Source organism: Rhizophagus irregularis, chromosome 2 (assembly GCF_026210795.1).
Source record: "Rhizophagus irregularis chromosome 2, complete sequence".
Taxonomy (NCBI): domain Eukaryota; kingdom Fungi; phylum Glomeromycota; class Glomeromycetes; order Glomerales; family Glomeraceae; genus Rhizophagus; species Rhizophagus irregularis.
In genome coordinates this window covers 1,569,434-1,584,652 of record NC_089430.1, presented here as the reverse complement: position 1 = coordinate 1,584,652, position 15,219 = coordinate 1,569,434, and the positions used below count along the sequence as shown (strand labels likewise).

Genomic DNA, 15,219 nt, shown 5'->3' with positions numbered 1-15,219 from the left:
TTCACATATTTCCACAATATTCGATGTGGATTTCCATGTGGTGATTATAATATTAAATAATTGCGCATTTTCTCCGTAATAAATAGTAAATTTTAGTTATAATTTTTCTATCAATTACAGTGTTTTTCCATTTAATTATTTCTTTTGATTCAAAGATCTAAACTATCATAGCTTCAATTAATGTCTGTTACACAAATCTACGCTCGATCGTATCACTCGTATGATCACATGATCCGTTTTTACTTTACAAGGTACAGTATTTAATTTTATTCACACTAACGTCCATTAATTTTAGTGGAATTAGTAATGAAAATTATGCCGTGCAAAGTCTAATTATACAATAGATAATATAATCAATAAAAAAAAATAAATAATAATTGTAAATAAGGACATTCTTTTTATGCATAAAATATATTTAGTAAAATTTACATAATAAATAACATATTATTAGTATATATCACTTTAATAATTTCTATTATTAAAGCCGATTTTTAAATTACAGTAAAAAAAAGAAAGAATTTGGTGTGGTGATTATATAGTTTTGTACATCCCGTGATGATGTAATTAAATGTCCAATAATCTTTTTTTTAATAACTATCCAATCATTTGGCATTTGGCATTTGCGGAACGAAAATCATTTGACCCTAATTCGAAATGACCAAGTCATTTCTGATATCGTCACCTGATCTGCACCTCTCTTCTCATCTTCAATTATTTTGATTCGTTCTCGTCTTTCCAATTTTGTATAATCATGTGAGGCCAGTGTATCAAAGTTTTTTACACAATTATTGTTTATTGATACGGGAATTTCCTATCATTAGAAACTTTACCTAATGCAGATCAGTGCATCGGAAAAATGTGGCCCGAAAAAAAATTTAACCTTTATTCTTTATTGGTTAGAATATTCCTTTTTTAATAACTCATTCATGTTTCAAAAAAAAATTATTTAAAAAGTTCGCTTAAAAAAAAAAAAATCAATAAAAATATATATATATATATTTTCAACAAAATAAATTTCTAAAATAACCAATGGAGACCGAACTTAGTGAACCAAATATCTCAGATAAAGATACCAATACAGTAGGAACAAAAAGTTGTTCATATTGCAACAAACCTTTTATTAAAGAATTATGGTGCGAAGACTGTATCAATTCTTTAGAAAAATTAGCAAAAAATAATGATAAAATGGCAATGTTTAATTTAGCCATATGTTATAAAGATGGAGAAGGAATAGAAAAGAATTTAGAAAAAGCCTTTCATTGGTATCAAAAAGCAGCGGAGAAAGATCATATTAAAGCAATGACTAATTTAGCCATATGTTTTAAAAATGGAGAAGGAACGGAAAAAGATTTAGAAAAATCCTTTCATTGGTGTCAAAAATCAGCAGAAAATGGTGATGAAGAAGCAATGAATAATTTATCTATATATTACAAAGATGGGAAAGGAACAGAAAAGAATTTAGAAAAAGCCTATTATTGGCATCGAAAAGCAGCAGAAAGTAATAAAGCAAGTTCTAAAAATAAAAGTGAATTATGTAATGAATGTAGACTACCATATAGTAATTACCAATGGTGCCAACAATGTAATGCTAAACGATTTCAACAAGAATTTTCAAAATGGACTAGTAATAATGAATTTATTGATAAATTTATTCAAGAAACACAACTAATTGCTAAAGATAATTATGAAATTTTAGAGTGGATACCATATAATAAACTTTCAAGTATTAATTATCATGATCAAGGTGGATTTGGTGAAATTCATAAAGCTATCTGGTTAGATGGACCTATTTATGGTTGGAACAATGGGATAGACAAATGGGAAATGAGGTCATTCTTAAAGTACTTGATAATTCAAATGATAAATTTCTAGATGAGGTATAATATTTATATTTAATTTATATTTAATAAGCAAGTTTCATTTTCTTTTATAAAAATTTAATAATTTTTTTATTATTTATTAGTGGAAATATCATTATAATTGTCAGAAAAAAACATTTTCAAAATTTATTCAATTATTTGGATTTAGCCAATATCCAAATAAAAATTATATAATGGTAATGAGTTATGCAAAAAAGGGAAATTTGAGAAAATGCTTATCTGATATAGTTGAATTTAAGTGGCAAGAAAAGTTACAATTATTGAAAAAAATTATATTAGGACTTAAAGTAATTCATGAATCAAGTTTAGTTCATGGTAATTTTCATGATGGTAATATATTAATTTCAGATAATTATAATGAGTTATTTATTAATGATTTTGGATTATGTAAACCCATAAGTGATATACAAGATTCTGATAATGATAATGAACCTTATGGAGTTTTGCCTTATATGGCGCCTGAAATATTAAGAAAAAATCCATGTACACCAGCAAGTGAAATTTATAGTTTTTCAATGATTATGTGGGAATTTACATCAGGTAATCCACCATTTAGTTATGAAGAATGTGATGCTGTAAGTATTTGTGAAGGGAAACGTCCTAAAATTATGGAAAATACTCCAAAATGTTATACAGATTTAATGAAAAAATGTTGGGATGAAGATCCTTCTAATAGGCCAACTGTAAGAATGCTTGAAAATATTATATCTCAATGGATTGATTGTGTTAATGAATACTATAGAATAAACGATGATGAAAATAATATTATTATACCCAATATTGATGATCAACAATTAAAAAATGATATGTTGGAATATGTAAAAGCAAACAAAGCTAACGGATGAGTATTTGGATTGTGAAATATAATCTTTATTAATTACTGAGAAGTCAAAAGATGGAATATAATATATCTTGGATTTTTATATAATTACTATTCACTGGTTAATAAGTTCCGAAGCTGTTTAAAGTAGGACCAAGGTGTGGATTGTTGTAGCAACAGTAATAATGGTACTGATCAAGTAGTGAAATATAAAATAAAATTTTATACAGATTAGCTTTATGAACAATAATCTTTGATCTTTTATTAACATATATATTTAAATACATTTAAAATTCTGTAACTTCTTTTTATATATAAAATAAAACTGATTTCCTTTGACATCATATAGTATTTTTACTTCATATCTCCTGATTTGAACGAATATATAATAAACAGTTATAGTATACTATGGTGTAATAAGTAAGGTATGATAAATTAATATATGAAGTATTATGTTATAATATCGTTATAACCGGCAATGTACTAACCCGACTGGTATTATGAAATGGACCACGTGACAATTAGTGCGTAAATACAGAATACCTGATTTGAACTAGGGATTGGAACCGTCAAAAAAAAGCTTAACCGGTTAATAACCGGTTAATTAGAGCGTCTAACCGGTTAATAGTCGGTTAATTAATCGGTTAATTAACCGGTTAATTTGTAATGAGGCTAACCGGTTAATAACCGGTTAATATATATATTTTATATTTTAACGTGTGTTTAGAATTAGAGGCCTATTTTTTGTATTTTAACGCGCATTTAAAGATAAATTTTTGTGTTTTTAACTAAATAGTATTATTTAAGAGTAATTTCTGGTAAATATTTGTATTAAAATGTATACATTAGTAAAAAATTACATACAGTATATTGTAATTACTTACTACCCAGTCATGCAGTGGTCACCGGTATCAGCACTAAGTTGAAAAGTTTTTTAATTATATTTTTAGTTCTATCCGAAATTCCATTCCAATTCTGATGGCCACTGTAGTATTCAAATTTTTGCATTTTTTCTTATTTAAAATACTATACCCGATCATATGCTGATTTCTGCATAAATCAAGGTTATAACTTTAGAATATTTTAACATAAATAATGTTAAATTATAAATATCATATGCAATATATTATATTAAAATATAAGATTGCAGGTTTATCATCGAATCTATTAGGGTGGGCAAAATTAAAGTTAATGCTAGTAAAGTTAAAGTTAGAAGTTGGCTAGGAATTACTAATTTAGGATGATCTGTATTTTAACCGGTTAAGTTAGCCGGTTAATTAGTCGGTTAATTTAACCGGTTAATTTAACCGGTTAACCGTTTTTTGAGAGGTCTTAACCGGTTAACCGCCTTAACCGGTTAATTAACTGGTTAACCTTAACCGGTTCCAATCTCTAATTTGAACTAACTTCATACTTATACAAATCATAAATTCGCAGTGTATATATAATTATAACTACTATTATAAAGGAAATTTTCACTAGTAATTTTTTAGGATAAATATATTGTTTTTTAAGGGTAGAATAATCTCTAATTGATTTTATTATAAAAAATGTCCATCCCTTTGATGGTACTTTATTTTATTTTTATTTTTATTTTTAAAATATAGACAATGATGAGAGTCACAAGTTTGTGGGCTGAGCCCTTACAAAAGAAAACTACCATGACCATCGTACGCGTATGTACCCAACCCCTCAAAGAAGAAATCGTCCTGCCTGTTATTTTGAAAAACAACACTAGGCATGACCAGCATTGCCTAAAGTCAAATGTAAAGAGAAAAAAGAAGAATAAAAAGTAAAAAAAAAGAAACGTTATTATCTATAAAATCTCTATAAGCATTATATTTAAGAAAAGAGGTCCATTCACCAGAATGTAAAATAATTCGATGTGATCAGAACCAACCACAAGGGAATAGGCGACTCAGAGGACTGAGCCGGTGTACCTTGCGTCTTTAAAGGGCACGATGTTTTGGCACGTTTGGGTGTTTGTGAGCGTTTCTTTTTATCCTTTTTGGAGATATTGATGGTCTTTTCCCACTGGTATCATGTGTAGTCCAAGTTCCCCGTAAAAGTAAATTTGGAGTGATGAAAGGAATTCGAACGTGATTTTTTTGGTTAATGAATAATTGTGTGTGTACAAATGCACCATGTCAATAAGACTTTGAGAACCAATTGATGAATAATCAAATAAATTTCATGTGATGAGTCTGTAACTGAATCGAACAAGGACAGTTGATTGATACTGTTTGGTAAAAATTCGATTAGACCAGGATCAGGGATATGTGCAGCCATTATGTTTCAGAGAATAGATTTGTGTGAAGTTAGTGTCCTTTGAAGATTAGGACGCAAAGGTGTACAAAAACCTAAATGATAGTTGGTATCCGGTTGTTCAGAACAGATAGGGCAAGGAACGCCAGTTGATTGGTAAAGATTCTTATAATATTTCAATAGAATTTTGCCACACGGCAAAATATGATTGAGACCCTTGATTTTGAAAGACTGGTAAGCCATCTTGCGGTCACTGCAGATATCAGAAATGTGATTGTGGTGTATCCAATCTTTGGTTAAAGGCCAATGTATAATTTGAATTGTGGAAAAAGGTTATTCAAGCGAGGAATTGTTTAAAAATTTGTCAAAAACGCGGCTTTCTGTAATATTATGCACGAATTTCCAAATATCCTGGTCTATTGCCCAATAGCATCCTACAAGGGAGTCATAAGCGAATCTGCTCTATTCATAATAATAAACCAGAAATTTAGCGATTTTAATCGGAATATGAGTTAAATATAAATGGTTTACCAACCTCAATACATTCGATTATCTTATTGTTGAATTTTTTATCAACTGACATTCAGAAATTGTCTACACTTACGAAAGATTTCTCTTTCTTTTATGAAAAAAAACGCATATTAGTATAAAGCTAGATAACATATTTTTTGAACTATTATCCAAAATTTATATGAAGTAGACTATAACATGGAATGTGTCCTGACAACCGGTTAGAACGTTTCCACCCAGTTGCGTTATAGCAATAACTATGTATATTCAAGAACGCCGAAGGAAGATGTCACTTCACTCTCACCAGCCGAGGCGTTACTAAGCTGACTATTCGGGGATTTATTAATATGTCACGTAATTGTCTCGGGACTGGAACATATTCTAGTTCTTGAGCCTACTCTAACTCTTAAGTTATAACTAATAATAAAATATACTTAACTTAAAAATTAATAAGACATTCTCGAGCATGTTGTTCAGATTCAGTTCTCTTCCAGATGAGTAATCTTTTGCTGATCATCAAAGAATTGAAATGTTTTTTTACAGAAGAAACATTCTGGAAAATCGTTGGTGCCTCCTGGTCCTTTGGATTCTCCGCTGTCTCATGTTGAAGCTTCTCACGAAAAAATGTTCCGAAATGGCTGAGCATTTATGACATTCGGCTCGAATTAGGTGTGGTGTACATTGGATTTTTCCTACTAAAAAATTTCTAAATCAAACAAGGAGGGGTAACTATGCCAACCAATGCGAGTCCCAGCATCTTTTATTTCTCAACTTCATAAAATTTTTTTAGCTAACTTGTTTAATATTAAAAAACTATTGTATCATTATAATACTTTTTATTTCTATCTTAAAAAATTTATTTCCATATTTTTGATTTTTTATTCCATGCAATTTCTGTAAATGTATGAATCATATTCACGGAATTTATAGCTTCAAAATATAGATATTATCCAAGTTTTTTAGATTCTTAGTTAATTTTTAATTTATGATACCAAATTTATTTATTTTTTCATTACAAGTGATTAAGAACAGCATTTTTATTTTTAATAAAATAACAAAAAACAATAAGACATGAGTATTATCTGTTATACTATAATTAAATAAACTTTCTTCATAATTTACCAAGATAATAAGACAAAAATTAACATTCGAATTAACGTTCAAATTCATAAAAAAACTTGATTGTGAATAATAAAATTAAAAATTATGAAATCAATTCAATTATATCCAATTATTCTAATTCCGTCACATGCTTTAGTAATAATTCTTCTACTGCAATATTGTCACTAAATTCAAATTCTATGGGGTTTTCCTTAGGTTCAGTATTTGGTTTAGTAGATTCAAAATCAGATTCATTTTCTGTTATAATACCATCCTTTAACAATTCAACTACCATATCATCACTGAATTCATAGATTTTATCATCATATTTTGGAAGCTTTTTTGTATAAGGATTAAGTAACCGAGCAGTATAAACAGCTTTAGGATGTGTAGGTCTGTTGTCCTCAAATGAAAAGTGTAATTTTCTATACTTTTCTGCTTCATTAAATTGTTTATTAATTTCATAATATTGCTGTTTTCGCATATCAAATTCTTGATTATATGAATTTTCAAATAAATAAATCGATTCCTGAATTTCATCAGCATTTGGTCTATTATTTGGATTTGAATCCCAACACTTTTTCATTAAATCAATATAACATTTTGGCGCTTCTGGCTCATTTATTTCTGGTCTAATTCCACCACATATGTTTAATACTAAATTATCTCCATGAGCACAATCAAAAAAAGGTCTTCTTCCAGTTGCTATAAAATACATAATCATACCAAAGCTGTATATATCAGCTGGCTGAGTATAAGGTTTTCCGTATAATACTTCAGGAGCTACATAAGGCATAACTCCATAAATTTTCGATTCATTTGTATTATTATCAACTTCTGAAACTTCTCCACATAAACCCATATCTGAAATATATATATCACGTTCATCTTGATACGCAAATAATATATTTCCTGTATGAAAATCATGATGAACCATTTTATTTTCATGAATCTCTTTAAGACCTTCACAAATATCAAATAATATAGATAATTTTTCATTCCAATCAAATTTTTTATAATTTCTATTTATCCAATCATTAAAATTCCCTCCACCTGCATATTCAAGAACCATAATGTAATCTTTTGTGACTGGATTTTGAGATATTCCATATACTTTAAGAATCTTACTAGAATTAGCTATCGAATATGCTTTAATCTATCAAAATATAGAATATTTATTAATAAAAAATTTTATTTAAATTTAAATTTCTAAAAAAAAAAAAGTTTGATACCTCGTTTAAAAATTGTTTACTAATATTTAATGAATTATGTAAACATTTTAAAGCAACATTTTTATCTGGATCTCTTATCCATTCCTTTCTTCTATTAATAATATCATAATATAGAGGACCATCACTCCATATTGCTGAATATATTGTAGCAAAACCACCTTTACCAATTTCTTTAATATCATTAAACTGATCATATGGAATCCATTCAAATAATAAATCATATGAATCATCAACTTTTAATTGCATTTCTTGAATTAAATCATCAATATGTTTATTTCCACTAGTCCAGTTTGCGAAATTGTTTCTTAAATCACGTATAACACATGATTTACACCATTTGTCATCTACATCTGCATATTCTTCACCACATTCTTTACAATATACATCTTGCAAAACAATAATATAATCTTTCGTATTTGGATTTTGAGATATTCCATATATTTTGATAGAATTAGTATTATTATCGTTATCATCAATATCGATATCATCATCAACATCAATATCATCATCAATATTAATATCATCATCAACATCAATATCATCATCAACACCAATGTCATCAATATCATCATCATCAGCATTGATATTATCATCATCATCGGCGTAAATATCATCATCATCATCAATATTAATATCAACATCAGCATCATCAACATTAACGCTATCGCTGATATTATCAATATTTGTTAACATTTCAACATCATTGTTATCAACAACGTCATTATTATCAAAATAAGCTTTGACCTATTAATAATAAAAATCATTATTATATATTTTAAAATAAATTCATAAAGAAATACTATCCATACCTCACTTAATAACTTATTAACATTGTTTTGCGAATTATACAAACATTTTAAAGCAATGTTTTTATCCGATTCTCTTATCCATTTCTTTTCATTTTTATTATAATGTAATGGACCATCCTTCCATATTGCTTTATGTATTGTAATGAGATCACTCCTGCATATTTCTCTAATATTGTTAAATTGATCGTATGGTATCCATTCACATATTATATCAGACTGGTTACTAATTTTTAATTGTATATTTTGAATAAAATTATCAATATTTTCATTTCCACTCGTCCAATTTATGAAGTCTCTTTTAAAATAATTTATTTGACATGATTTGCACCATTTATCAATATATTGTTCGCCACATTCTTTACAATATCCATCTTGTAAGACCATAATATAATCTTTTGTTTCTGGATTATGAGATATTCCATATATATTTAAAATATTATCATCGTCACCATAAACATTTGTTGAATATGTTTTGACCTATTATATAATAGAAAAAAAAAAATTATTATCACTTAAGTATACATATATAAATTCATAATACTTTATCAAGAAATTTCATACTTCATTTAAAAATTCATCAATTATGTTTTGTGAATTATATAAACATTTTAAAACAACATTTTTTTCTGATTCTCTTATCCATTCCTTTTTATCATAATCATAACGTAATGGACCATCCTTCCATATTGCTGAATATACTATGGTGAAATTTTTATTGCTAATTTCCTTAATATTATAAAATTGATCACATGGTATCCATTCAATTACTATATCAGGTGAATAATTGATTTTTAATTGCATTTTTTGAATGAAAGTATCGATTTTTTCATTTCCACTGGTCCAATTTGTAAAATTATTTTTCAAATAATTTCTTCGACATGATTTACACCATTCATTATTTGCATCTGTATATTTTTCACCACAATTCCAACAATACTCATTTTCAAAAATCATTAAATAATCCTTTGTATCCGGATTTTGAGATATTCCATATATTTTACTTTCAACCTCATAGATATTTGTTGAATACGATTTAACCTATCAAGAATAAGTGAAAAAAAAAGAAAAATTACTATTTGAATTAAAAAAAATTATTTAAATCAATTTATAAAATTTCTTACCTCATTTAAAAATCCATTAATATTGTTTTGGGAATTACATATACATTTTAAAGTAATCTTCTTATTTGGTTCTCTTATCCATTTCCTCTCATCACGATTATAACTTAATGGACCATTATTCCATGTTGACAATTTTAATATAATAACATTATCTTTCTTTATTTCTTTAATATTATCAAATTGATTATATGGTATCCATTCAAATACTATATCATTACAATTAATATTTAATTGTACTTCTTGAATGAAATCATCAATTCTTTTATTTTCACTCGTCCAATTTGTAAAATTTTCTTTAAAAAAATTTATTCGACATGATTTACACCATTCTTTTGTGGCTTGTTCATCACATTTTTCACATCTTTCATTTATTTTGTTCCCGTTTTGAAATGACATGTTATTTGCTTTTAAGGTTTTTTAGTTGAAAAACATGACGCTAAAATGCACGCCGATCAGAGTTATAGGGCGGTTTGGTAATTGGTACCACTACGGGACGTGACACACGAGGTATGACTAATTTGATTAGCTTAGCATTACATACTGTAGTACAATAAATACTTATATTTTTGTCATTTTGTGGAAAATCTTTGACTGTCGATCACGGACACTTCTCATTTTGGGCGTCCCATTCATTGTGATACTTACTCCTAGCAGTAGAAATTTTAAACATTTTCGCTAAATTTTTTAAAAAAATTCTTAAAATATTCATAATGTCGGACAATAATTATGAAACAGAGGATGTAGAAATGATGGAAGAAGACTTTGACTTTGATAATGATGACTTTAATAATCTTGACCTTGACCTTGACCTTGACTTAGATGAATCTGAAGATCACTCTGTCACTTCAAGTCACACATCCTCAGAAAAAAAAAATTCAAGTCGATGTGAAATATGTAACGAAGAATATACAAATACAAAGTATCAATGGTGTAAATCATGTCAAATAAATAATTTAAAACAAAATTTTATAAACTGGACAAGTGGAAATGAAATAATTGATAAATTTGTTCAAGAAATACAATTAAAAATTAATGATTATGATGAAATAATATTTGAATGGATATCATATGATCAGTTTAATGAAATTAAAAAAATAGGTAATGATAATAATAATATTACGAATTATTCAACAATATGGAATGATGGTCCATTAATGTATAAAAGAACTACAAAAAAATATGAAAGAGATTCAAATAAATTATTTACTTTAAAATATTTACATAATTCAAAAAATTTCATTAACGAATTTCTAAATGAGGTTTGTAATTTGTAAAAGTTTTTTTTGAAGAAAATTTTAATATACAATTTTTTTTTTTGATAATAACAAATAATAATAATTTTTTGTCTCCTTATTTTAATAGGTTAAAACATATTTAAATTATGAAAATAATAATATACTTGATGTATATGGAATATCTCAAAATCCAAACACAAATGATTATATTATTGTTCTTCAAAATGGAGATTGTGGTAAATGTATTGAAAGATATGTTCATCAAATGCGTAAGTGGTGTAAATTATGTAAAATGGATTTTCTTAAAAATAATTTTATAATTCAAACCAGTGGAAATAAAATAATTGATAATTTTATTCAAAAAAGACAACTAAAAATTAATTATTATGATGATATATTCGAATGGATACCATACAATCAGTTTAATAACATCAAAGAAATAGGAAAAAATGATTCTAGTATATTATATAAGGCAACGTGGGTGGATGGTCCGTTAGAGTATAATGATGATACAAACAAATATGAAAGGAAATCATGTGAAAATGTTGCCTTAAAATGTTTATATAATTCATCACAAGATATCATTAATGAACTTCTTAACCAGGTATGAGAATTTTATGAATTTGGCTTAAATATAATACTTTTCTAGCCCAATAATGTGTTTTTTTAATTATCTTAAAGGTTAAAGCGAGTGAAAATATACTTTATATGTATGGATTGTCTCAAAATCCAGATACAAATGATTATATTATTGTCTTGGAAGATTTATATTGTGAAAAATGTGGTGAGAAATACGTAACTTACAATACAATTGAAATTCCTCATTGGCGTGATACTTTCGAATGGTGTGGACAATGTATAATAAATTATTTAAAAGAAAATTTCACAAACTGGACTAGTGGAAATAAAATTATTGATGATTTTATTCAAGAAATGCAATTGAAATTTGTACCGGACGATCCAGTTTTTGAATGGATACCAAATGATCATTTTACCGATGTCAAAGAGATTGTCAAGAGTGATTCCACCACAATGTATTCAGCAATATGGAAAAGTGGACCACTAAATTATGATTACGATAAAAGAGAATTGACTAGAAAATCAGATAAAAGAGTTGCTTTAAAGTGTTTACATAACTCTCAAGTTGTTGTTAGTGAATTCTTAAATAAAGTATGAACTTTTCCATTAATTTATTATGTATATTTCTTAATAATATTATAACTTCTCTAATAATTTTTTCTCGCATTTAATAGATCAAAACATATCTAACGAGTGAATCAGATTCTGATAGTTTATCTGATAATGACCCTAAAATATACGGAATATCACAAAATCCAGATACGAATGATTATATCGTAATATTTAGTGATGGATATTGTGAAAAATGTGGTGAAGAATATACGAGTATATTATATAAATGGTGTGAACCATGTCAATTAAATTACTTAAAAAATACTTTTAAAAACTGGACTAGTGGCAATGAAAAAATTGATAATTTTATTCAAAATAAGCAATCAGAGATTGATAATTATGATGATATGGTATTTGAATGGATACCATATAGTCAATTAAATGATATTAGAGAAATAGGCAAAGATGATTCTTTTACGATATGTTCAGCAATATGGAAGGATGGTTTATTTGAATTTAATAAAAACAGTTATGAATATAAAAGAAATTCAGATCAAAAAGTTGCTTTAAAAATTTTAAATAATTCATCAAATATTGTTGATGAATTTTTGAACAAGGTACTGTATATCTATTAATAATTTAATACATTTTATTATTAATATGATAATAAAAATTTTTTTATGCTTTAATAGGTTGAGGAGTCTTATGATATTGTATATGGAATTTCTCAAAATCCAAATACAAAAGATTATATTATGGTAATTAGGGATAAATATTGTGAGAAATGTGGCGTAAAATATGCAAATATTGATTTTAAGTGGTGTAAATTATGTCATTTAAATGAAAATTTTAATAATTGGACCAGTGGAAGTGAAAGAATTGATAAATTTATAAAATATATGCAATCAAAAATTGATGATTATTATGGGTTAGTATTTGAATGGATACCGTATGATCAGTTTAGTGATATTAAGGAAATAGGAAAAGGTGGTTTTTCTACAGTATACTCAGCAATATGGAAGGATGGTCCATTTGAATATGATAAAGACGAGAATAGACATAAAAGGACCGCAAATAAAAAAATTGCTCTAAAATGTTTAAATAATTCACAGAATATTAGCAATAAATTTCTAAATGAGGTATAATAAAATTTTTTATCTTTAAATTTAATTAAATAACTTTTAATCTAATGTAATAATAATGATTTTCTATTTTAAATAGATTAAAGCATATTCATTAGAAGGAACAGATTGGAGTATTCTTGCAACGTATGGAATGTCTCAAGTTCCAGATACAAAGGATTATGTTATGGTTCTTCAATATGTAGAAGGTGGAACTTTGAAGGATTGTATAAATATGAATTTTGAAACTTTACCCTGGGAAGAAAAATTGGAAATGTTGGCCATTATTGCTGGTGGTCTTGAAGAAATTCATCAAAACCAATTAGTTCACCGTGATTTTCATGTGTGTAATATTTTATATGAAGCTAATATAATGGGTTTTAATATATATATATCAGATATGGGATTATGTGGGGAAGTTGACAATGAAGATGAAACAAAAATTTATGGAGTGTTACCTTATGTAGCTCCTGAAGTGTTAAATGAAAAACCTTATACTCGAGCAGCAGATATATACAGCTTTGGCATGGTTATGTATTTTGTAGCAACTGGAAGACAACCCTTTGCTGACTGTGATCATGATAAAAATTTGGCATTTAGTATATGTAATGGAACTAGACCTGTAATATATGAGTCAGAAGCATCAAAATGCTACATAGACCTAATGAAAAAATGCTGGGATTCAAATCCAGACAATAGACCAAGTGCTAATGAAATACGTGAACTGATTGAGTTATATCAACATTCATATACTATGGATGCACTTACATTTAAACGAATCAGGTCGATCAAAAAAGAACAACAACATTATGAAATTAGAAGTCAATTCAAAGAAGCAGAAGAATACAGAAAAAAAAATCTTTTAACATTTGAAAGCAGAAAATCAATTAATAATGTAAAAGCTGATTATACATCTCAGTTACTTAATCCTCTAGTTCCAGATAATAATAATGAATTTAGTGATAATAATGCAGTGGGAGATTTATTCTTGAAACATGTAGAACATCCAAAAAATAATAATAACGAATTTAGTGATGATATTGCAGTAGGAGAAATGTTATTGCAACATATGATGCAAACAGATAGTTAGATATTTAAGCTTTTAGATAATCGTTTCATAGTGTTAAAATATGGGAGAGAGAAATCATTATTTTACTCTATTTAAAAAAAAAATATTTTTATTATTGAACAATAATAACGTTTTATTTATTATCTTATGTTTTTTTTTTCTTCAATATTTTTGATTAGTTAGATACATAGTTTTTTTTTTGGTTCTAAACTGATTGTAAAGTATATATAAATTTTCTTTAAAATAAAGATCAGTCCATAGGTGATAATTAAATAGCGGAAATTGATTACACTAATGATATTTTTTTTTTGTGTGTTCAACGCAACGAAGTGTTAATAATTTAATAAATTTGCAAATCATTAATCTTTAGTCTACACATTTAGTCCAAATTACTGTATTTTCGGTGACTTTTATCAGGAGTTCAGGTTCAATCCCCAGAATTGATAAGCTTCGTATTATAAATATTAGAATTTTTGAACAGATAATATTTTTTCTTTTTTTTGATTTTTTAATAAGGCTTAATTTTTTATACATTTGAATTATGTCTATGTTTCTATATAACGCGGTGTTAAATTTTAAAATTGTATACTGTTTAATAAAAGTCCATTGATAATTCTTTGTCTACATTTCACTAATTTCTTATTAATATCGTTGGGTTACTTCTAATAGTCTTAGTTAGGCCATTGGTATTTAATGTAATACGCCTAACCCCAGAAACTATATGTATAAATTAATATTCGTCAAATAAAATATAATATATATAATGACAGGACAGTTTAAAATAAAGCGTTAAGTCTACCTGGTTTTCTATATTTAACAAGATAAATTAAAAACGGCGTTAAATTTTTCGCTTTAATTGTGAGTACTTTTTACTCAAATTATAACATTTTAAGAAAAATTTATATAGGCGAGGCGTTGCTTGATC

General features: G+C 26.8%; 3 protein-coding genes across 3 annotated transcripts; 2 read left to right on the top strand and 1 right to left on the bottom strand.

The window, feature by feature from the left end:
* Positions 1-1,029: 1,029 nt before the first annotated feature.
* OCT59_011759 (uncharacterized protein) lies at positions 1,030-1,872 on the top strand (the record flags this gene model as incomplete). Its single annotated transcript, XM_066133992.1, has 1 exon — positions 1,030-1,872. The coding sequence occupies one exon, from the start codon at positions 1,030-1,032 to the stop codon at positions 1,870-1,872; it is 843 nt and encodes a 280-aa protein (XP_065989301.1).
* A 616-nt stretch (positions 1,873-2,488) lies between these two features.
* On the top strand, positions 2,489-2,725 carry OCT59_011758 (uncharacterized protein; the record flags this gene model as incomplete). The annotated part of the gene is made up of 1 exon (XM_066133991.1): positions 2,489-2,725. One exon carries the CDS (start codon positions 2,489-2,491, stop codon positions 2,723-2,725), a length of 237 nt encoding a protein of 78 aa, XP_065989300.1.
* Positions 2,726-6,706: 3,981 nt separating this feature from the next.
* On the bottom strand, positions 6,707-10,134 carry OCT59_011757 (uncharacterized protein; the record flags this gene model as incomplete). Its single annotated transcript, XM_066133990.1, has 8 exons — positions 6,707-7,732; positions 7,809-7,994; positions 8,157-8,552; positions 8,618-8,745; positions 8,980-9,094; positions 9,179-9,315; positions 9,505-9,655; positions 9,739-10,134. 8 exons carry the CDS (start codon positions 10,132-10,134, stop codon positions 6,707-6,709), a joined length of 2,535 nt encoding a protein of 844 aa, XP_065989299.1.
* Positions 10,135-15,219: the final 5,085 nt, after the last annotated feature.